General features: G+C 49.9%; 1 protein-coding gene across 1 annotated transcript in view; it reads left to right on the top strand.

Moving 5' to 3' along the window:
• The window catches only part of LOC138250053 (interleukin-18 receptor 1-like), a 462,391-nt gene extending 441,411 nt beyond the window's left edge, over nt 1-20,980 (top strand). Inside the window, exon 7 of the mRNA XM_069204433.1 lies at nt 20,063-20,980. Coding sequence (XP_069060534.1) covers nt 20,063-20,436 — 374 coding nt within the window. The 3' untranslated portion in view covers nt 20,437-20,980. The remainder of the gene's footprint in view (nt 1-20,062) is intronic.
• Nucleotides 20,981-23,634: the final 2,654 nt, after the last annotated feature.

The following is a 23,634-nucleotide window of genomic DNA, read 5'->3' as shown; positions in this document are numbered from 1 at the left end:
TTGACCTCTTCCCTTCACCTCCCCCCGTCCTTCCCCTAGGGCCAGGCTTTCCAGGTCCCAGCCCAGCACCTCAGCCACCAAATCCCCAGGCACAGTGGTGCCAGCAACTGCGGGGTCATCAAGTGCACCACCCATCAGGGCTGCCAGTGTGCCACGTAGCAAGGGCAAGGACATTCCGCCACCTGCCAAGCTGAAGAAGGTGCCCACATCTCGGATGGAGAAGCCGCACCTACCAGCCACCAAGGGCTCCGCAAAAACAAAAGGGGATAGTGGCAAGACACCTGTGGCACCATCAAAGGTGGGGAAGGGATAAAAGCAGAAGAGCAGGTCAGGGCACGGTGGCAACGATGAGGGACCAGTGTAACCCGTTCTGTCCACGACAACACCAACCTGTATGGCGGCGAACACCGCTAGCTGCCCCGCCACCAGCACCGCCACCTGCACCGCCACCTGCACCGAAACCTGCATCGCCACCTGCACACCCACCAGTACGTCTACAGCCTCAGCGACAGTCCCCAGCACCTTCCCCAGTGGGCAGCTGTCCGAGGCGGCAGGAGACGTCCTGCTGTGTCCCTCAGCAGGTGCTGACCCATGCACCACCGCCAGCACCGCCGCCACAGACACCACCGCAAGCACCGCCACTAGCCCCGCGACATGCTCGGACAGTGGCACCACCGCTGACATGACTACCATCCCCAGTGGTCAGTTGTCTGAGGCTGGAGGAGAGTTCCTGGACCCTGGCCAGGTTCCATGAGGCATGACTTCCATCACTGTTTGCACCAGCAGGTGGAAGGTGAAACTGCAGCAGTGTGAGGTATGTCGCTGCCTCCTTGGTGTATCATGCTACCTGTTCCTCGGCTATCTCGTGGCACACACACCCAGGTGAGGGAATGGTACTGGCCACACTGCACGTGGAGCACTCTGGGCACCAGACCCCCTCCAGAACCAGTGGAGAAATACATCCACTACCTCAGTCCTTGGCAGGATGAAGCACTTTGGGCACCATGCCCCCTCCAGAACCAGTGGAGAAATGCATCCACTACCTCAGTCCTTGGCAGTATGAAGCACTCTGGGCACCATGCCCCCTCCAGAACCAGTGGAGAAATACATCCCCTACCTCAGTCCTTGGCAGGATGAAGCACTCTGGGCAACATGCCCCCTCCAGAACCAGTGGGGAAATACATCCACTACCTCAGTCCTTGGCCGGATGAAGCACTCTGGGCACCAGGCCCCCTCCAGAACCAGTGGAGAAATACATCCACTACCTCAGTCCTTGGCAGGATGAAGCACTCTGGGCACCAGGCCCCCTCCAGAATCAGTAGAGAAATACATCCACTACCTCAGTCCTTTTGCAGGATGAAGCACTCGGGCACCATGCTCCCTCTAGAACGAGTGGAGAATGACATCCACTTGAGAGACAGTGGCTTTGCACTCCCCAGGATAAAGCAATGGGCAAACCAGCCACTGGAGAGACTTGAGAGACTGTGGCTTTGCACTCCCCAGGAAAAAGAAGTGGGCAAAACACCCACTGGAGAGACTTGAGAGACTGTGGCTTTGCACTCCCCAGGATATAGCAATGGGCATGGAGCCCCCTCGTGCAGCAGTGACGTTGTGCGTTCATCTGGCTGAGGTGCCCCCCTCCCGCTCCCCCTGATGTGCCTGTTTATTTTCGATCTGATGCTCCAGCAGTGTTCTCTCCGTTTCCAGTCAGGTATCTTGTGTGGGCTTCGCCCATGCATTTTGGGACCAGTCGTCCACGGACAATGATTGGTACACTATCCGGACTTGTGTAGTTGGTGTACATATTTGTATATACTGAATTTTGAATTTTGACTATCTGATTTTTCATGATTATAATCGTTACAATAATTTAATTTCGTCCTTGTGTTCTTCCGGGGGGTGAGGGGGTGTATATGCAATGTTGCTGCATGTATTTGTGTGTATGGTGTTGTGGGTGAGGGTGTGAGTGGGGGTATAGGTGTTGTGTGTGTGTGTCACTCTCTTTTCCCTCCCCCCGTGTTGTAGGAGCAGTACTCACCGTGGTCGTTGACGGCGTCTGTCCTGCTCCTGATAGAGCAGGAGGAAGAGCAGCATTGGTAACACCTGTAGTTAGGGCTCCATGGCGTCCTGGTTCCTCGTTGGGTGTCGAGATGTGGTGAATAGGCGTGTTGAAATACAGTGGGCGGTACTTTGTCCTCAGCCTAACTGTTGGCGGTTACCGTCGCGGTGTTTGTTTCTACCGCCGTGGTGGTCGGAGTGTTAAAGTGGCTGTCTATGTTGGCGGTTTCCGCAATGGTCGTAGTTCCATTTTTTTTCCGCCGGCCTGTTGGCTGTATTACCGCCGCTTTAACACCGACCGCCAGGGTTGTAATGAGGGCCATAGTCTACATCAGTGGCTGTCAGAGTCGTTGTCCATTGGATCCATCGTGGATGTCATGCTTTAGCATTGGAACCCTGGCTTTTGTAACAGCCTTGAGGGCTGGGATTGGAGATACGACAATAATGCGTTTCCCCGGGGCCAGTGATCTTTCTTTAATGACAGCCATCTGAACAGCTGTGAGAATTTTCTTAGTGGGAGCAAAGCATTGTTCTGCTGTTGAATACAGATGTGATTTGTATGCAGTTGGGATTGCCTCACCCTCATTGAATGTTACATAGGTGAAACCAACGGCACCAGCAATCACTTTGATGACCAGGTGTTTTTTATTACCCCTTGTGTGTAAGTGTTGTGCTCAAGCATGTCTGTTTGCAAAGCTCTGAGAATGCGTGTGTTCGACTGTTTAAAATGTATTGGAAAAGTCAGGACGTATTAAGTCATATAAGGGTTTTATGTGTGATGCGTAATCTGGAATGTAAATTCTGCCAAAATATAGGAAACCCAAAAGATATTGGAGTTTTTAATGGAATTTGGAGGTTGTAACTGTGCGCATTTTTCCAAGAATTGCGGCGCTAGGCTCTTTCCTTCACTTGATAGTTTGTATCCCAGAAACAGGATGCTAAGGACGGCTATTTTTTTAAAAAAATTAATGTATAACTGAATTAGGCAAATCCCACAAAAATGCGGGCTACCCATCTTAGATGTTGCAGTAATTCATCGTCCATGAGGTAGATGTCATCTACATAGGACAATGCTTCGGGGTCAATAATTTACACAAGCCATGAATAGTCCTGGACTGTTATAATACCCCTGTGGTAAACAACAGAATTTTCTCTGTGAGCCTAGTACACTGAAACTTGTTAAGTCTCTACTTTAAGGTGCTATATTTTGGCAGAAGAAACCACTGAAAATATCCAGTGTTGTTTTGTATTTTTTGCACACTATGTTGTTCATAAGTGCTGTGCTATGAGAGTTTTGTATAGCATATGTGCGTGTATGACTGTTTAAGTGTCTATAGTCTAAGACTATTCTGTATGAATGGTCTGGTTTAGCTACAGGGAATAAAGGATTATTCATTGGTGAGACACAGGGTTCGTTTACGCCCTGGTACTTTAGTTGTGTTAGGATTTCCCTCATGGGTGATTTAGCATCATGTTTTATTGGATACTGTGGTTGAGGTTGGGGTTGATTTTTTATTGGAATTGCATAATAGGGGTAATCTTTATCCCACTCTACGTGGTTACAATATAACGCATGTGCCTGTGCCAATGCCCAATCAATGGCGTAGGATTCTGCAAGCTCATCGGGAACAAGAGGCGAGAAAGAAGGTTTGATAACCTCTTCTCCATATGGGCAAGTACAGACAAATTCAGGTGGGTGTCCAATCCTTTTCGGCCAGTAGAATATCATAAATGTTTACAACGAGGTCCCAAAAGATTGTGTAAATCATATGTTCAATGTCTCCTTCTAACTGTAACGTTACTTTGTACACCCTATCAGGCGTGGAGACTCGCATGGCTGCAGTTTCAACTTGTAAGAAGTCATCGGTTGCTTTCACCTTCAGATGCTCTTGAAGATTCCGGTGAACTATTCTGAACTCTGCTGTGCTATCTAGCAGAGCTAGCGCCCACTTCTTGTTCTTCAATAGAGCCATCTTCTTGAGAGGCATGACAAATCGCAACTGCTGGCACTTTTTTGTTTGTAAACTGTGTTTTGTGGACGTTTCTCTTTTTTTTTAATAGAAACTTCTGTCTCGGCTTCATGTACTCAGTTCTTCGCTCTGACCGCCCACCTATCTCACTGCCTCTGAGTCCTGAAAGGAACGAGATTGGCGTGTATCAGTATATTGATATCTGTCAGGCGTCTTAATATTATCTCTATTTCTGAAGTTATGACTATTCTGTGGGGTCTCAGTACATGGAGATTCTCCCCTTTCTTTCTTAGATTTTTTTTTTTTTTTATTCCAGCAGCTTGGTAGAATCTTTATTAGATTTACCCTGGAATTGTGGTTTTATGGATCTGGCCCCCAGACTATCTTGACCAATACTTCAGTAGGTCTCTGCAATAATCTTTGGGAGCTCACGTTCTTGATCCTGTGCAGGAACGTCCCGGAGCGGCATGTGCACTGCTAGTGCAACTGCTTCCCCTTTAAGGTTACTTACTTAATATGATTGAAGATCTAGTGGCAAAATAGCCCATAATAGGTTAAAGTGCACAGCGGCAGGCCTAGTTTGCTAAAATAACGTTTATAAAACTATAGCTAAAATGGCTACATAACAGCTTTTCTTACTGTCCTTTAATGCCACTGCTCAGCTTAGGTCACAGTCCGGGGCACCATAGGCTCTTTGGCAAAGAATTTCTTTTTACAGTCTTAGCCCCCCCTTGGGGTGCTTCAAGGATAAAAGTTGCTGCCGACTCCTGCTGCAATGTAATGAGCCGCCACTAGGTAGCCCTGCAGGTGCACACCATACTGGGTTAGAGACTTGCCTTCAGAAAAGGTCTAAACGCCAAGAGGGGTCTGGCCTGTGTCGGGAGTATTGGTGGCCGTGGGGCCTTCAGCATGAGAAAGTAAAGGTTCAACCATCTCCTCGAAATGCCTTCTGATGAGCAGCATGCTCTCACACTGTCACTATTTTTGTTTTCTAGAGCACGGTTGGCTTTTGCATGCCTGCTGTCCCCGGCACCTCATGGTGTGGCCACTGCAGCAGTTGCAGGAAAGATGGATGCTGGAGGCATGCCATGCCTCATAGGCTCATAGTCTGCTTGCCGTGAGTGATACAGTCAGTTACTGCAAATGGGCTGAGACTGTCTATGCGGTACCTGTTGTTTGAGGGTGTCGCTCCAGCCATGCAGTGGTTGCTGCAGGAGACCGTCACTTTTCTTCTCCACTGGCAGGTGAACAGCGAGAGGGTTGGCACTTAAAGCAGGTGCTGTCTTCTCGCCCACGCAGATACCTCAGGTGTACATGGAGAGGGTCACTCCATGTTGGGGCGGAAGGACAGCCGATGTTTTCTGATGCTCATGCCATTGCTGGGTTGAGAGTGAATCAGGGTAGATGTGGCCTCTCTGCCCTGTGCTGGGGTACCCTCTGTGCTTGCCAGCTAATGCTGCTTGGCTATCGCAGGAGACAGGCAGACTCTTTTCCTCCTTGCATACTGTAAAAAGTGCTGTCTTCTCACACTGATCAGATCATTATGTGAGCTCCAACTGGCACCTAATACATTGCTGATATTCTGCACTTGCTCACTGCAGCTCTACTGATGGCCCTCTCTCACCTTGGGGGGGCCAGGGCTTAGCGTTGCTTGGTGTTTCCTGCACTGGCCGTCTTTCAGAGTCTCACTGCAGATGGGCAGCAGCATGTACGGTGAGTGCTGGAGGATCTGTTTCCTCATTATGCAGGGACAGGGTCACCCTCTTCTAGGGGCAATGTGACCACTTCCCCTTGCAGGCAGTAGTGCGCAGTGACAATGGAGATGTATCCTCCTCCTTCATGGCAATTGAGGCACAAGATGGCATAGCATGTGGGGTCAGACCCCTCATCGCCATTGTTATGTCCTGGACCTTAGACCCACATGCAGCATAAAGAATTACATAGACACTGCTTTGGGAGTTACAGAACTGGCCATGAGCACATGCACTCAGGCTCCTTTATTGGCAGGGTCACCTGACTGGTGATGCCTTTGTTGGATGGGTGTGAGGTGGGTGTAGAGAACAATCCTTGGCGAGTGGCTGGTAAACTACTACATGCTGAAGGGCACATGTGTGTCCAGCAGGACACTACATTCCATCCAGACTTTATTAAAAATAAAAACAACTCCAACATGTAACAATAAAACAAAAACACTCAAGACACCTACTAGGTCTCTGAGCCTCGAGAGGCTATCAGCAGGACAGCAGTGGACAGGGGCAGCTGGGAGCAACCAGGCATCTCTTGCCAAACCCATTGTTTAACCAGCTACTGCTGGGCACGAACAATGTGCAGCTGCAGTCTGGATTCTTTGACTGTGGGATGGTTGGGTCAGTGTCCACTCACGCACAGTTGCTTAGTGCAGAAGGGCACTTGCGTGTCCTGCAGGACACTACATGTCGGTTAGTAAGTAATTTGGATTCAGAATGTTTGATCTCTGCTAGAAGATGGCAGAGGCTGTTTTTGTGCACGCGCATTAAACAGTAGCATGTAATAATAGTACAACTTGGTTGAGATACAATCTAGGAGCATTGTACTGAAAAGCCTATAAGGCGACATCAAAACATTTGATGAAAATGCTAGAGAAAAGGAGTGCTGAATTACAATCTCGGTGGACACCCTTTATATTTTTTTTTAAACTTCCTGTCTATATCAACGAAAACTCTATCAAGAAGTAACAACCGAACTATCTCAACCAAGCCTGCATCCAATTAATCAATTCAGACTATCACCCGCATTCAGATCACTTTTTAAAGCTGAGGAAGCTAAATAGGTTGCCTAAGTAGGAAGACGGACAGATTTCATGATTATGGGGGTCATTCCAACCTCAGAGGTAAAAGGCGCTTACCGCCGGTCAGAAGACCGCCATAACACCGCCGCGGTAAACCGCCATGGTCATTCTGACCCGCAAGAGGAAAACCGCCCAAAACCCGACATCCACAAAAGTCTGCCACACCAACGGCCAGTGAAAAACTGGCGATGACCAAACCTCCACCGTCACGCCAACAGAAATACGCCCTTGCCATTCCGACCCACGAATCCACGCAGCGGTCTTTCAACCGCGGTATTCCATTGGCGGTACACACCGCCGCGGTCAAAATACACACACTCTTACAAAACACAGCCACATTGGACAATTTGAAATACACACACCTGATACACATACAAACAACACTCCCACACACCCAATACAATATAAAACACACACCCACATCACCCACAAACCCCTACAACCACAAATCAGAGACGAAGGCCAGAGAGAGACAGCACAGAATAGAGAACACCATCACACAGAGTCACACTACACCATCACCCACACAACATCCACGCACAAAACACCACACACCACCACACTCACCCCACTCATCACCGCAAACACCACCCTACACCTCATCCACATCACCCCATGGCACCCCAAAGACACCCCAGGTTTTCAGACGCTTAACTCAGGGTCATGGTGGAGGAAATAGTTTGGGTAGAGCCCCAGCTCTTCGGGACACAGATGCAGCACACCTCCATTGCCAGGAAGATGGAGCTATGGCAAAGAATAGTGGACAGGGTCAACGCTGTGGGACAGCATCCACGAAATCGGGCCGACATCAGGAAGCGGTGGAACGACCTACGGGGGAAGGTGCGTTCCATGGTATCCAGGCACAACATCGTGGTGCAGAAGACTGGCGGCGGACCCCCACCTCAACCCCCAGAATTTACAACATGGGAGGAACAGGTCTTGGCGATCCTGCATCCTGAGGGCCTCGCAGGAGTAGGCGGAGGAATGGACTCTGGTAAGTCCAATCTCAACTACTTCATCCCCCCCACCCACCAGCATGCCAACTCATACCCCCACCCTCCCCCCCACCCCATCACACATCCTCCTTGCTAATGTCTCACCATCACAACCTACCCATCCCAACACCAAGCCCTGCATGCCACCACAAAGCATGGACACCCATCACCTAAGCATGCCCACTGCACATACCCATCCCCCCCACAAACCACCGTCACAACAGCCCCCACAAGGGAATGCCAGCACTGGGGTACACGGGCACCCACCCATTGCACGCTATGGCACACACAGAAGCAATAACCATACCCTTATACCCCTGCAGGACCCGAACGCCACAAAACCGCCCAGGAGGGTCCAGAAATGTCCATCCCACCCCCAGAAGAGGCCCACAGTGATGACAGCAGCTCTGTCTCCCTGGACCCAGATGACCAGCCCGGCCCATCGGGGACCTCGGGACAGTCGGTTCCCCTCACACAGCCACAGGCCACAGCAGACCAACCCCCCTCTGGGAACACCAGCACAGCACCCACCCAGCGGGCCCATGCCTCTGTCTCCAGGACACGTCAATCAGCGGTGTGTCCACCACTAGAGGGCACCCAGGTCAACCCACCACCCCAACTACAACAGGGACCTGGGGGCAGTGGTAGTGGGCACACGGTCCAGGGGACGGAGGCCCAGGGAAACAGGGGAACTGGGAGGGCTGCTGTGCGACAGGGGGGGGACAGGCCCAGGGAACCCACTCTCCACGAGGCCCTCTCCTCCATCATGGGAGCATACCACCCCTCCCAGGAGACAATGGCCACGGTCCTGGCCAGGTTCCAGGAGATTCAGGTACTGCAGGAGGAACAGTTTATGGGGCTCAGGGAAGAACTCAAAAACATCAGTTCCGCAATGGGCACCATCGTTGTGGCTCTCAACCAGATTGTCACCACATTGCAAGACCATGTGGCACCACAAAGGGCCCCTGTCACTAGCAAGGACCAAGAACTGCCTACCACCTCCGCCGGCGCTAGTGACAGGAGGCCCCGACACAAGAACAACAGGCCACCAGAACCCTACCCCCTGCAGAAGGAGAACCACCCTGCAAGCGGGGCCTGAGATCTAGAAAGAAGACAGAGTAGGATGCCAAGACCCCCGCCAGGAAAGGATACCCCCTGATTGTCATCCCACAGTCCCAGATTGTCGCCCTGTCCAATCTTAAACTGCCCCTGCTCAACCTTCCACAGGCATATGGACAATGCACCTGTGAGACTGAAAATCTGGACTCTGCCATGGACATCTCTCCACCATCACCCATCACCGATTTACAACCATTTCCCAAAATTGAGCACTCCAATAAACACACTTATTGCACAAAAATGATCTGGAGTCTGCCTGTATTTTTGAACAAATGTATTGGACATAACTGTGCCAAAAAGTCCAGTTACATTGTGATGACAACATACCACTGTCACACAGCTGTAGTCCATGGGGAAACAAAGCAGAGGTCACGCTGTGGGGCCCACATCTCTGAAATTGGAAGGGAAAGTCACAACTCAGTTAACATACACTGGGGGGAATCTCAGACAGTAGAGAGGCAGGAGACTGTAAGTAAATGTAAAATGCCGGTGTTGATTCTTACCTGTGTGTCGTTGAAAATACTGCTGTATTACTGTGTCCCTGTTGTCTGTGTCGTCCTCTTCGTCTTCCTCCTCTTCACTCTCTGCAGGCTCCACAGCTGCCACAACACCACTATCTGGACCATCCTCCTGCAGGAAAGGCACCTGGCGTCGCAAAGCCAGGTTGTGAAACATACAGCAGGCCACGATGATATGACACACCTTCTTTGGTGAGTACATTAGGGATCCACCTGTCATATGGAGGCACCTAAACCTGGCCTTCAGGAGGCCGAAGGTCCGCTCGATCACCCTCCTAGTACGCCCATGGGCCTCATTGTTCCGTTCCTCTGCCCTTGTCCTGGGATTCCTCACTGGGGTCAGTAGCCACGACAGGTTGGGGTAACCAGAGTCACCGATTAGCCACACACGGTGTCTCTGAAGTTGTTCCATCACGTAAGGGATGCTGCTATTTCGCATGATGTACGCGTCATGCGCTGACCCAGGGAACTTGGCATTTACATGGGAGATGTACTGGTCAGCCAAACAGACCACCTGGACATTCATGGAATGATAACTTTTTCTGTTCCTGTACACCTGTTCACTCGTGCTGGGGGGGACCAAAGCCACATGTGTCCCATCAATGGCACCAATGATGTTGGGAATATGTCCAAGGGCATAGATATCACCCTTCACTGTAGGCAAATCCACCACCTCAGGGAAAACGAATTAGCTCCGCATGTATTTCATCAGGGCAGACAACACTCTGGACAACACCTTGGAAAACATAGGCTGAGACATCCCAGATGAAATGGCCACTGTTGTTTGAAATGACCCACTTGCCAAAAAATTTAGTACTGACAGAACCTGCACTAGAGGGGGGATCCCTGTGGGTTGGCGGATGGGTGACATCAGGTCTGGCTCCAGCTGGGCACACAGTTCCCGTATAGTGGCTCGGTCAAGCCTGTATGTCAGTATGACATGTCTTTCTTCCATTGTCGACAGGTCCACCAGCGGTCTGTACACGGGAAGATTCCTCCATCCCTCGCAAGTCCCAGCGGACGGTGCCTAGGAAGGACAACATGGAGCACAGAATGGCTTGTTTGAATGTTGATGCAAGGCCTATGTATGTGTGACACAGCAGAAATTAAGATATGTGGGCCCTTGAAATGGCGGCTGCCTGACCTGTGAAGTGCGACAGTGGGATGTGAGGTCAATGCGCTGGCGTGGCACACCGTGGCGGTAGGCGGTCGAAGACCGCGGCGCAAAGCTGCATTGGTTAACATTGAACCCTATGGGTTTCAGGAGCCAATGACGATGTGTGCGGCGGTCGCGGTACTCACCGGCGCGGTATGCACCGCCTCGGGCGTGACCGCCATTTTCTATCTACTTAATCACTTGATACCTGATCATCCACAGGAGAGGACCTATACTGTAAGTGCTGCTGTGACCTCGGTCTGGAAGAGACAATGGCTGCTGCGACTGGGGAAAGGGCCCCTGCCTTCACTTCTGAAGAATTGGAGAAACTCGTGGATGGGGTCCTCCCCCAGTATGCGCTACTCTACGGTCCTCCAGACCAACAGGTAAGTACACTGGGACCATGCTTTGTGGCCAATGCCTGGGTTGAGTGGGGTGAATGAAAGATGGGGGGGAGGGGAGCGAATGAGGCATGCATCAAACGACAGATGAGAGCATGTGCCACATGGCAAGGGTGGGGATGGGGGGCCACTCTCATCGAGCATGCAGAAGGTGATTTTAGTTTTTTTTCTCCCCCTGCACATGTCACATAGGTCAGCGCCCATCAGAAAATCGACATTTGGTGTGCCACCGCCAAGGACGTCCGGACCCTGGGGGTCCACAACAGACGGGGCACCCACTGCCGGAAGAGGTGGGAGGACATCCGCCACGGGAGCAGGAAGACCGCGGAGGCTCTGCTGGGGATGGCCTCCCAACGTAGGAGGGGTGCCAGTCGTACTTTGACCCCCCTGATGTCCCGGATCCTGGAGGTGGCCTACCCCGATTTGGATGGGCGCGTGAGGACATCACAGCAGACACAAGGGGGTGAGTACAAGCACATTCTGCTGATTTTGGGCACATTGGAGGTGTCTGGGTGGGGGAGGAGGGCTGTGGGTATCCCTAGGCCAGGGCGATTTCTGTAGGCTAGGCCCCTCCGTTAGGCATGGCCCTGTACCCCCGCCCCCCACCTCTGTAGGTTGCCTAATACAGCTATTCATGGCCCTGTGTCACCTATGTGTGGAGTTGTCGTCCATAGGCTTGTAGGCCATGTCCCACGGATTGAGTAGTGTACCCCAAGTGCGCAGCGTAGTCCAGGGGGCTTCTGTGTCTGTCCTCTCCGCCAACGGTGTCGCCAATGAATGCACTCAACATGTCTTTGTTTCTCCACCCCCCCCCTCTTTTTTTGTGGTCTTCCTGTTCATGTGTGCATTAGCATTATCAGGCGGAGGAGAAGTGGCATCGGAGCACGAGGGAGCTGCATCTCACATGGCCATGGAGGGCCATGCAACTGACTCTGATTTCACCAGTGAGACGGAGGGCGAGGGGAGCTCCACAGCGGGGACACATGGTGACACCAGCGACACAGACACGTCCTCGGAAGGGAGCTCCCTTGTGGTGGCGGCAGCATCCGTGCCCACCGCAACAACAGGTACAGCCGCCACCCAGCGCACCAGCTCCGCCCTCCCCGCAGCCCCTCAGCCTTCGCCCTGTGCCCGCTCACCCAGGAAGGTGGGCATCTCCTTCGCCCCAGGCACCTCAGGCCCAGCCCCAGTTACCCCTGCTGCCCTCAGTGAGGAGGTCATTGACCTCCTCAGGACGCTCATTGTTGGGCAGTCTACCCTTTTGAATGCCATCCAGGGTGTAGAAAGGGAGGTGCACCGGAGTAATGCATACCTGGAGGGCATTCATTCGGGTCAGGCTGCCCATCAGCGATCGTTCAACTTTCTGGCCTCAGCACTGACGGCAGCCATTGTCCCTGTCTCCTGCCTCCCTCCTCAACTTCCTCAACCCAGTCCCACTTCCCTGTACCTCTGCCTATCCCAGACACACCTATAGACCAGCCTGCACACACCTCAACACCCAAGGGCAGCTCATCCAGACATAAGCACCACACATCACACAAGCGTTCACACAAGCAACATCCACATGCAGACATGCCAACAGCCACTGCCTCCTCTGTGTCCCCCTCCTCCTTGTCTCCCTCCTCCCTCCCTGTGACGTCTCTACTCACACTAGCATGCACAACATCTTCAGCCACTACGTCCATCACCAGCACACCCACCAGAACACTCCGCACACGTGCAGTCACCACCCCACTACCATTTACACGTCTCCTGTGTCCTCTCCCAGTGTGTCTGTCACCCCCTCTTCCAAACCACACAAACGCAGGCAGCCACCCACCCAACAGCCATCCACCACACGACAGCCTCCAGTACCTGCACCTGCACCCAAAACACCTAAAGTGACACCTCCTACAACCACCTCCTTTTCCTCCACTCCCATACCAACTACAACTACCCGTCTCTGTCTTACTAAATTGCTTTTCCTTTCCAACCTTGACCTCTTTCCATCAACTGACCCACCCCCTCCATCTCATAAGGCTCCAATCAGCACCTCAGCCACCACAAAACCTGGACCTACAAAAACAGTAGTCCAAGGATTTTGGACTCCACCACCTTCAAGCCCAGTTACTTCGCCTAGGAGTAAAGAGACGGCCAGCCCACCCCCTGCAAAAAAAAACAAGAAAGCCAGTGCCCGGCGCGAGAGGCCAAAGACATCTAGCTCCGAGAGCACTACCCTGGTGCCGTCAGGGAGTGGGGTGCCACCTGGCACACCGCCAAAAGGAGGAAAGGGCCACAGCCGAGCAGGGAAGGGTGGCAAGGGCAGCACGCCCGACAAGTCCGGCAGCAGGCGAGCTGCCCAGGAGGACCCCACCAGCCCCAGCCCAGCTGCACAGGAGGGCCCCACCAGCCCCAGCCCAGCTGCACAGGAGGGCCCGCCAGCCCCAGGCCAGCTGCACAGGAGGGCCCCTCCAGCCCCAGCCCAGCTGCACAGCTGGGCAATGAAGGAGCGCCAGCCACAACCCAGCTGGGCAATGAAGGAGCGCCAACTCAAGCAACGCTGAACATGGCAAGGACTGCCAAGGCAAGCACCGCTGAACAGGGCACCGCCATCTCAAGAACCGCTGAACAGGGCACCGCCATCTCAAGCACCGCTGAACAGGGCACCGCCATCTCAAGAACTGCTGAACAGGGCACCGCCATCTCAGTCAAGAACCGCTGAACAGGGCCATTCAAGTCAAGAACCGCTGAACAGGGCCCTTCAAGTCAAGAACCGCTGAACAGGGCACCGCCATCTCAAGCACCGCTGAACAGGGCACCGCCATCTCAAGCACTGCTGAACAGGGCACCGCCATCTCAAGAACCGCTGAACAGGGTACCGCCATCTCAAGAACCGCTGAACAGGGCACCGCCATCTCAAGCACCGCTGAACGGGGTCATTCAAGTCAAGAACCGCTGAACAGGGCCCTTCAAGTCAAGAACCGCTGAACAGGGCACCGCCGCCTCAAGCACCGCTCCGCTGGGCTCTTCATCTCAAGCACCGCTCCGCTGGGCCCTTCATCTCAAGCACCGCTCCGCTGGGCCCTTCACCTCAAGCACCGTTCCGCTGGGCACCGCCGTCTCAAGCACCGCTCCGCTGGGCCCTTCACCTCAAGCACCGCTCCGCTGGGCCCTTCATCTCAAGCACCGCTCCACTGGGCCCTTCATCTCAAGCACCGCTCCGCTGGGCCCTTCATCTCAAGCACCGCTCTGCTGGGCCCTTCATCTCAAGCACCGCTCCGCTGGGCCCTTCAACTCATGCACTGCTCCGCTGGGCACCGCCGTCTCAAGCACCGCTCCGCTGGGCCCTTCAACTCATGCACCGCTCCGCTGGGCACCGCTGTCTCAAGCACCGCTGGCCCATTGGCAGAAGGGGCAGGCCCGCATCTGTGTCGGGCAGGGCTGCACGAAGCACTCTGGGCACCATGCCTCCTCCAGAACCAGTAGAGTCTGTAATCCACTTGTGAGACTGTGGCTTTGCACTCCCCAGGATGGTACAGTGGGCAATCCACCCACTGTAGAGACTTGTGAGACTGTGGCTTTGCACTCCCCAGGATTGGACAGTGGGCAACCCACCCACTGTAGAGACTTGAGAGACTGTGGCTTTGCACTCCCCAGGATTGAACAGTGGCCATGGAGGCCCCTCGTGGATCTGGCGTCGTGGACTCATCTGGCTGAGGTGCCCCCCCTTCCCTTCCCCCTGAGGTGCCTGTAGTTTTGCTATCTGATGCCCCTGCAGTGTTCTCTCCATTGGAGCCGGGTATCGTGTGGGCTTTGCCCATGTGTTTAGGCCCATTGGCCCAGTAACAATGGCTGATACCCAATTTGGACTGGACAATTTACATATGTATATATAGTTATAGATTTTTGATATATTTTTTTACTAAGCCGTACAATATACTTCAAATTTCATGATCATTTTTTTTTGTCTTTGCATTCTTCCGGGGGGTTTGGTGGTGTCACTCTGAGTTGTTGCTCTGCATTGATGTGTATGTATTTGTGGGTGAGGGTGGGTGTGTCGCATATGTGTGTCCCCGTAATTTTTTGCCTCCCCCCTCCCCTGTGTCGTAGGTGCAGTACTCACCGTCGTCTTCTGTGCCAGCGTTCGTGCTCCTGGTAGAGGAGCAGGAATACAATAGCTGGTAGGATGTGTAGTTCGGGTTCCATGCTGTCCAGATTCCTCGTGGAGTGTGTAGAGGTGAGCGTTTTCCGTTCGTAATGTCTGTTTCCGCCGTGTTTTTATCAGCGGGGCTACTGCCCCGAAAAAGGTGGCATATTGGTGGGTTGTGATAGGGTGGGCGGTACATTGTCTCCCGCCTGTCTGTTGGCGGTGACCGCCGCGCTGTTTGTTTGTCCTGCCGTGGCGGTTGGAGTGTTAAAGTGGCGGTCTCTGTTGGCGGTTTCCGCCAGGGTCAGAATTCAATTTTTTTGACCGCCTGCCTGTTGGCGGGTTGGCCGCCGCTTTAACACCGACCGCCAGGGTTGGAATGACCCCCTATGTGTTGCACCTTGAAGACTTGGTCTGCTGTTGCCATTTCCTTACTGAACCCAGTCTGAGCTTTCATTAAGACCCCCTGTTTCTCAGCCCACCTTGTAGATTTTTTCCCAGACAGTCCAGAGTGAAATCGGGCAGTAATTCTCAGGGTCAAAGATGGGACCATTTTTGTCTATTGATCTATAGGAACATCTGCGCTCCTCTGATATCCTGGAGTATATAGGACATCCTAAGTATGGCAATGGTAATGTTCAGAATTAAAGCATAATTTATTGAAGGTTAATTTAATCAGTTTTAACAGTGCAAGAATAAACTTACAAAAATCTTGTTTAGAACTAGCTTAAAGGATACCGTTTTGCTTGATGTCTGCAAGAAGACCTCCACAATACTTCAAGTAGCTTTTTCACCTTTACTTTATATGACACTTCACCCACCTCCCTCATGTTCACAATGCAGGACAAAGCACCCACTGTCATTTTCACCCACAATGTGAACGTCTTCCTTTAACTAACCAGGCCCATAATTACAAAGAAGTCCTGCAACACAGGGCAACAAGTAACGTTGCTGCACTGCATTTGTGAATGGGAGAGAGCTGTGCAGCAACATATGTACTAAGATGTGGCACTGTTTTCCTCTCTCCCTGTCCTGACACACTTTAGGCTGACATGCACCAATGCGGACACCTTTGCTCTATAGTGCAAGAGAGTTTGCGTTATCTGAAGCATAGTTTTTGTACTGAAAAGACTCCCTTCCTGTATAAAAGCTATGCTTTAACGATGTTCCCACTTTGTATGTGTGCAATACAATGCAGAATCTATGTAAATTGGGAAAACGAGGAGACACCTGCTTCGAGGAGAAGCAGGGTTTTTGTGCAAATCCCTGTCTACAAATCACTCCCTTGACACAAAGTAGTGCACAGCAGAGCATTATACAACTTGTTGTTACTTTGGCTACAATCCAATGCAAATTGCAACTTTCAGTCGATTTTGTATCCCACCTAAACACTTTGTGTTGGATTGGTGTTAGAATATTAACCTGGGGGATCAGTTCCCAAACTCCTCTGTGACACTGTTAAGATTGCCATAAACTATCACTTCTTGATGTCTACTTCAATATCTGATGTCAAAATAATTGCCAGCTTGTTTATTCTGGCAATCCAAGCCTGGAAAGCAAGTTCGACTCTGTCTGATTCGGTGTGCATCTGTGTTTCCCCTGTGAATAAGAAACAACACATGCCATCTCATTTTACTGTGGTTTTACACCGATGTACTCTATGTGAATTCAATTTCAGATTGAGATTCAAACAATTCATAATCATTGCTAGTCATAGCTTAGTACATGGTGAGATATTTGGCAATGTAACCTTATTGCGTGTCCATGGATCTCACAACCCATCAGGTATTATGTTACAAGTTACTACAAGGACACTAGATTTCTGCTTTTGCTCCGCTCATAAACACAATGCATCTGTTCCTTTGAAATCGTAACTCGATAAAATGAATCAATAGAGCACATGATATGGCACAGACCGTGGGTGAGAACGTTTTGTATTAAAAAAACAAAACTGCTGTCAATCCCAATAAAAATTCACAGCTGTATTTTACTATTGTAGGAAAGTCCTGCTTTTTTGCCTGATCACCCCCACTCTTTTTGGATAGGTACTGGTGGTTACTGACTCTTGGCTGTGCCCTGGGTACTGCTAACCAGTCCCAGGGCCTGTGCTCTGTGTAAAATGGATATGCAAATTAGGCTAATTATAATTGGCTAAGTTAACCTACCTATAAGTCCCTAGTATATGGTAGGGCATGTAGGTTTAGGGACCACAGCATAGGTGGTGCACACCTAGGTGCACTGCTGAGGTGCCCAGTGTCATTTTAAAAGCAAGCCTGCCTTGCTGGCTGATTTTAAATTAAAGTTATATGCAAATTCGACTTTGGAATTAAAGGTACTTCCAAAGTCTTAAACTACCTTATTTTTACATATAAGTCACCCCTAAGGTGTGCCCTATGTGCCCCTAGGGCTGGGTGCCATGTAACTTCCAGTTGTTGGATTTAATATAACTTGTTCAGGTAAAAAGTTTAGACTTTACCTAAAAAGTTGCCAATTTCAGCTCTGCATTGTTTTTGCTGCTGTGCTCTGATTGGCCAGCCTGCAGCAGCTTCTGGCTGGCTACTTTGATGAGGTGTGAAGTGGCCTGGCTTCACACAAAGGAATGTGCTTGGGGGAGAGAATCTCCCCTCAGCAGATGGTGAGGCAGGAAGGGGGAGGGCTGCCAAACTGGTCTTCAAAGGCAGAGAAGGACATCTGGAGCACCCAGCAACACCCCCACATCCTGCAACCCCAGACAGCTAGGTGCCCCCTTGATTAGATTAGGAGAGGGCAGGAGAGGGGTGTGTTTATGATTTTTAGCCACACCAGTGGGTGGGCTCAGCCAGATGTAACCTCCAAAAATCAGATTCAGCCATGTTGGATTTTTAGAGACTGTTGCCTTTTGGGATGGATTTTTGCCACACTTCCCAGGAAGTGGTCATCACAGGGGGACGACCCTGTACCTGATTGGAGAACCAGGGCCCCCCTGCTTTTCACCCAGGAGCAAGAATAAAACTGGCAGACCTGCCCCCACACCTCAGATCCCCACCAACTTTCAAGAAGAAGGAACTTAAGGAGAAGAAGGACTGCCCTGCTGGACCCCTGGCCTGCACCTGGACCCTGCACTCAGAAGGACTGCACCAGCTGCACACTTGGGATTCACCACAAGAAGGACTTTGCCTGGCTTCAACTGGTTCAAGGAGGGACTCCCTGTTTGCTACAGGTGAAAAATTGCTAACCAGAGTCCCCTGCATCAAATCCTGAAGAAACTGACCAACTGACCACTGTCCAGTGGCCGTTTTGGAGTTTGAGCCAGGTGCACTCTGGGAGTTGTAGTCCACACCCTCAAGGAGCAACTCGGAGCTTATGGGTGTGAGCTGTGGACTCCAAAAGAACCTTAAAAGACCTTCTGGAAGAAGATCCTGAATTTTGTAGAACATTGGAGAACTTTTTGGAAAAAGCTCAATAGAGAGACCAACCCACCTCGGCAACTCTAGCCGGCATGTCCCAATCATGACCCGGCCTGACTTGCAGGTTCATCCCACTGAAAAAAATCTCATAAAAAGTGACTAAGTCTGAAAGTAGAAAGGTGACAGGGACCTCCTAGGCAGTGTGTCCGAAGAGGGCTCTAGGGACGTCGGATCAAGATTCAGGTTCGGCCTCGTCAAAGGATTTTCAATTTGAAAAATCATGTAAGGCTGAACACAGAATTTTTCACTGAGGGCTCCCGCGACACGTATCCGAGGAAAGGCTTTAGGGAGGTTGAATCAGACAGGGGACTTTATCCCGCTGAAGAAAATCTTCAAGAAAACAACAAAGTCCGAAGTTAAACATTTGACTGAGGCCTTCCGCTTGCTGTAGCTGAGCAGGGCTCCATGCGCGGTCTGCCTTAAACTTTGACTTTGCCCCAGTCGAGGTGCGACCAGATGACGAGATTGACACTATTCATTTCTATGCGCTAAAAACCAAAAATTATTTAAAAATTCATATCCCCGGTTCACCTTATCTGATTTTATTCATTTTGGTGTCATTTTAAAGCTAAAAATATGTCCTATTTATACAAATCAGTGTTGGAATTTTGAACTCTTTTCCTGCATTTTATTTAATAACTGTTTTGTGGTACTCAAATGCTTTACACTGTGTCTCCTAATTTGAGCCTTGTCGCTTGTTGCCAAGCTACCAAGTTTTGAGCTAGGGTTAATTTATTGAGACCTAACTGAACCTAATGGGTGTTAGTGCCCTACTGCTAGTGTAGGCACTTACCTGCCCTTACCAATAATCCACTTTCTAACAGTCCATATTACTAGTACATTTGGAAAAAATAACTGTCAACCAGTCCTCTCCTTCCAACTAATGCCCGGTATCTCAAATCCCCCTATGCTCTAAAATAATAGAGCAATTATTCGGCACTGGTGCTAAAGCCCCTCTAACACTGCTGCCAAGTACTTCTCCTTCTCAACAGCTCCCATCTCTGTAAATGACTCAATCCACTTTGTAAATGGTTATTAATCGTTAGATAGCTTCTTTAAAAGCCTGAATAATAACCAGGCCAGAATACAAATGTCCCAGATTCTAGCAAGTTATCAGTTGTCCATTTTGTGCAAAAAGTAAGGGAAACATTTCACAAACGGAGCGTGTAGATGACAGAAGTAGATTTCTTTGCAGTAATATTGTAAACTTGTAAGCCTTGTATTTTAATATACTTTTGAAAGTATGATTGTAAGATTTACCTCGTTAAGTTATTCTTCTATTTGTATGAATATTCTAATACTAAGTAAAACAGCCAATGACACCATGTGTATGAAAGGGAAACTATGTGGGTTTTCACTTTAGAAATCCCAAATAAATCACCAAATTGTTTCTTGATACTGTTTTTTTACTTCACCCTGATATTAACAGAAGTGTTTGTTTTTCAGCCATTGTGGATGAAATCAATACTTGCATCGACAAAAGCAGAAGACTTATAATAATATTGAGCAAGAAGTATTTATCTGACAATGCCATGTATGAACTTGAAAGGGGACTGTACAAGTCACTGGTGGAAAGAAAGATGAAGGTGATTTTAATTGAATACAACCTGCAAAGTGATTTGAAATCCCTACCTGAATCATTGCTTCTTTTAAAATCCAGTAGCCGAATTAAATGGAAGGGAGGAGAGTCTGCACCCCTAAATTCAACTTTTTGGAAGAAAATGAGATATTTGTTGCCAGCAAAGCCTAGAAAACGGTACATTGCAACTTTCAATCAAGCTACATTGCTTTCCACAGTGAATAAATCAACAAATGCATAACATGATTGTGGCCAAAATTCCAAGTGGTAAAGTGATGAATCACAGTTCACAAACGGAACCAGCAAGCTGATTTGCACACCTACAAGGGCAGACTTGCACTTTCTACATATTTTGTTGTTACTGTATTAAAACTGAAAATTAAAAAGAGAGGTTGCATGTGGGCACTGTGTTTCTGCTTGCTTTCAAAATCTGAATGTTTAGAATTAGCACCAGATTTTTGTTCGAGCTAAAAGAATAGGTTTACCATGGAGTGAAGTGGTATTACCTCATTCCAGTTTCTTAAGCACCCCTTGTCTTTAAAAACACAAGTTGTAAAAGATTCACCTGGACTCAAAAACAAACTAATGTTCTGTTTCTAAAAACAAGAAAAAGTTGATATATATTTTTAAATAAAAGTAGATTTATTTTTAAGAATTTTTAAATTAATTGTATTATTGAATGCTTGCAGTGGCTGCTATGTTTTACTGTTGGGAGAACAAGCATTGGTTTAGGGCAGTAAACTGTTCTAAGAGTTCAATAACATTAAGTATCCAAACATTCTAAAAATGCAAGTAAAAAATAGGTCAAATAGCGCCTCAGAATGTATTCTACTTATAGTTGAATGTATTTCTTTGATGTTCTCTGTCAACTTGCTTCATAAATAAGGGTTGTTGCAAGACATGTAGTTGGGTACAGTTTATTTCACCTTTTTGTTTACTTGCATTTTTTGCCACATTGTTTGACCTTTGATTGAAGTTTATTAGGTTTTATAATGACATAACTACAACTAGAAATGGTACTACTGGTTGCTGTTTAATGATTTACCTATTTACCTTTTATCCATGAGCAGATTTAGGTGGTCATTATGTACTTTGCGGTGTGGCCCAGCATGCCGGCGGTGGTGGGTAAACCTGCCAGCTGGCATGGCGGGCCACACCGCCACATAAAGAACCCCATGAGGACCGCCATCGGCAGCCTTCACTCACTGCCAGGCTGCCTCCGTCATGCAGCCTGGCGGCGGTCGGAATCATTATCCGACAGGGCAGCGGTGCTGCCCCTCGGATAATGATTCCTCAGCCACCAGCCTTTCCACGGCGGGTTTCCCTGCCAGGGAAAGGCTGACAGAAGGGGTGCACTGGGGCACCCCTGGGGGCCCCTGCACTGCTCATGCACTTGGCATGGGCAGTGCAGGGGCCCCACTGCAGTGCCCCATTGCACAGGCCTCTGCACCCTCCGCACAGAGGCATTGGCGGCGGCTCCATGTGGAGCTGCCGTCAATGTTCCAGCCAGGCATTCCTGTGGGCCGACGGGCGGAAACAATGTTTCCGCCCGCTGGCCCACCGGAATGTTCTTTATGCGGCAGGTGGCGATCTGGGGACGCTGGTGGTCAGTAGTTTGACCGCCAGCATGAACACAGAGGTTTCGACCGCCGTGTTCATAATGAGGGCCTTAGTCACGTCTAGATTTGCATATATGCTAATTTATTAACATGAATATTTGGTTACATGAAAGTTTGGTGTACATGTTTTGCACACGGTGACAGAAAATGTTGTTAGCTTTCAGTCTCCTATTGTAGGCATGCATGAAGCATGTGAGCATTGAAAACCCTGTTCACAATTGTTCTATTGAAGATTTTTTTCCATGTTATTAATGGGACCAATACTCTCCACTTCCTTTCCATAGGTTAGGTTGTCACTTTTTCAGTATGCCTTCAACTAATTTCATGCATTTTTAATATAATTTTAAAATTTTCTGCACATATAGGGGGCCAAACTCCCACGGTCAGGTTGCCACCAGTGCGGCCACCTTCCCGCGGGTCCAGTTACAGGTTCCTCACTGGGTCATCAGGCAGAAATGGTGTTTTGCCCGCTGGCCCAGTGGGTAACAGCCCACAACATTGGCGCAGCTCATAAAGGAGCCGCCGGGAATGTTGCGGTGCGTAAAGTGCAAAAGCACCCGTCACGCTTTTCACTGTCTGCGTAGCTGACAGTGAAAAGCACAACAGGGCTGTCGATGGGGACACCTGCACTGCCCATGGCAAGTGCAGTACAGGGGCCCCCATGGGGCCCCCTGCACACCATCTTTGCCAGTTTTTACATGGCGGTAAAACCACCATTTAAAAGCTGGCGGAGAGGGGGGGTTGTAATCCCCAGGGCAGTGCTGCATGCAGCATTGCCCTGGTGGATTAGGACTGCCAGCACTGCCAGTCCATCCAGTGGAGGGAAACTGGCGGTGCTGGCGGTCCGATCGTGGCCGAACTGCCACGGCCAAAATGTTGCAGTCTGACTGCCACCCCGGCCCTGGCGGTCTCTATACCACCAGGGTCGGAATGACGGTCATAGTGTTACAAAAAAAAAAATCAGGCTTTCAATGAAAGTGATCTCTTAACAGATGGCCTCATTTACTATTTTTTGGGGGCAGAGCAGTGCTGCGTCGAAAGGAAAGGGCAGGAATGCACTGCATTAATGACATACAGAGCATTTCTGTTCTTTCTGTCTGCACCAGCGCACAAATTGGTGCCTAGCGCCAATGCAGGCACCCTTGTACCATGGTACAAGGGTGTCTCTGTTGTTGGCACATTTGTTTTTGTGCACAAAGGGACACGTTCCTGCACAAAACAATCAATGGAGGCATTTTTCTTTTTCTAGGTATGCTTAGTAAGAGGACATAATGAGAATAAATAATGTTCTTTCTCCTTGTTGCGCCTCCCTTACACCTCCCTTATGGAGGCATAGGCTTCTGATGCATTCCCAGGTTTACATGGCACGTCTACCTCTTGCAGTGTGAGGCAACACAGCGACTTGCCCTGCACTGCCCTATTCCATATCTACAAGGCCATGAAAAGCCACACAGAGTGGCTTTATGAGGCCTTGTATTTATAGTGTGCACTGCCGGAATGTCAGTAAAAGTGATGTTCCAGTGGCACAAGGGACCTTGTAAATGAGTCCTGAGGGCCTCATTTACAAGGTTTTTGTGCCACGGCAGCATTGCAAGAATTCTTGCTGAACTGCCTTGTGTCAAAAGAAAAGGCCAGGAATGTGTCATATCTATGAGACATGGTGCATTCTTGTCCTTTGCTCCTTTGCTGGTGCACAATTGGCTGCCATGCACCAATGTCGGCACCCTTCCGCCATGGTGCAAGGCTGTCTGCATTTTAGGAATGATTGATTTTTATGCAGGAAGGTAAGCCTTCCTGTACACAAACAATCACTGGAGGCG

The sequence above is a fragment of the Pleurodeles waltl genome, chromosome 8 (assembly GCF_031143425.1).
Source record: "Pleurodeles waltl isolate 20211129_DDA chromosome 8, aPleWal1.hap1.20221129, whole genome shotgun sequence".
Lineage (NCBI taxonomy): Eukaryota > Metazoa > Chordata > Amphibia > Caudata > Salamandridae > Pleurodeles > Pleurodeles waltl.
Note: the sequence above shows the minus strand (reverse complement) of the source record. Positions and strands in the feature narration are given on the sequence as shown.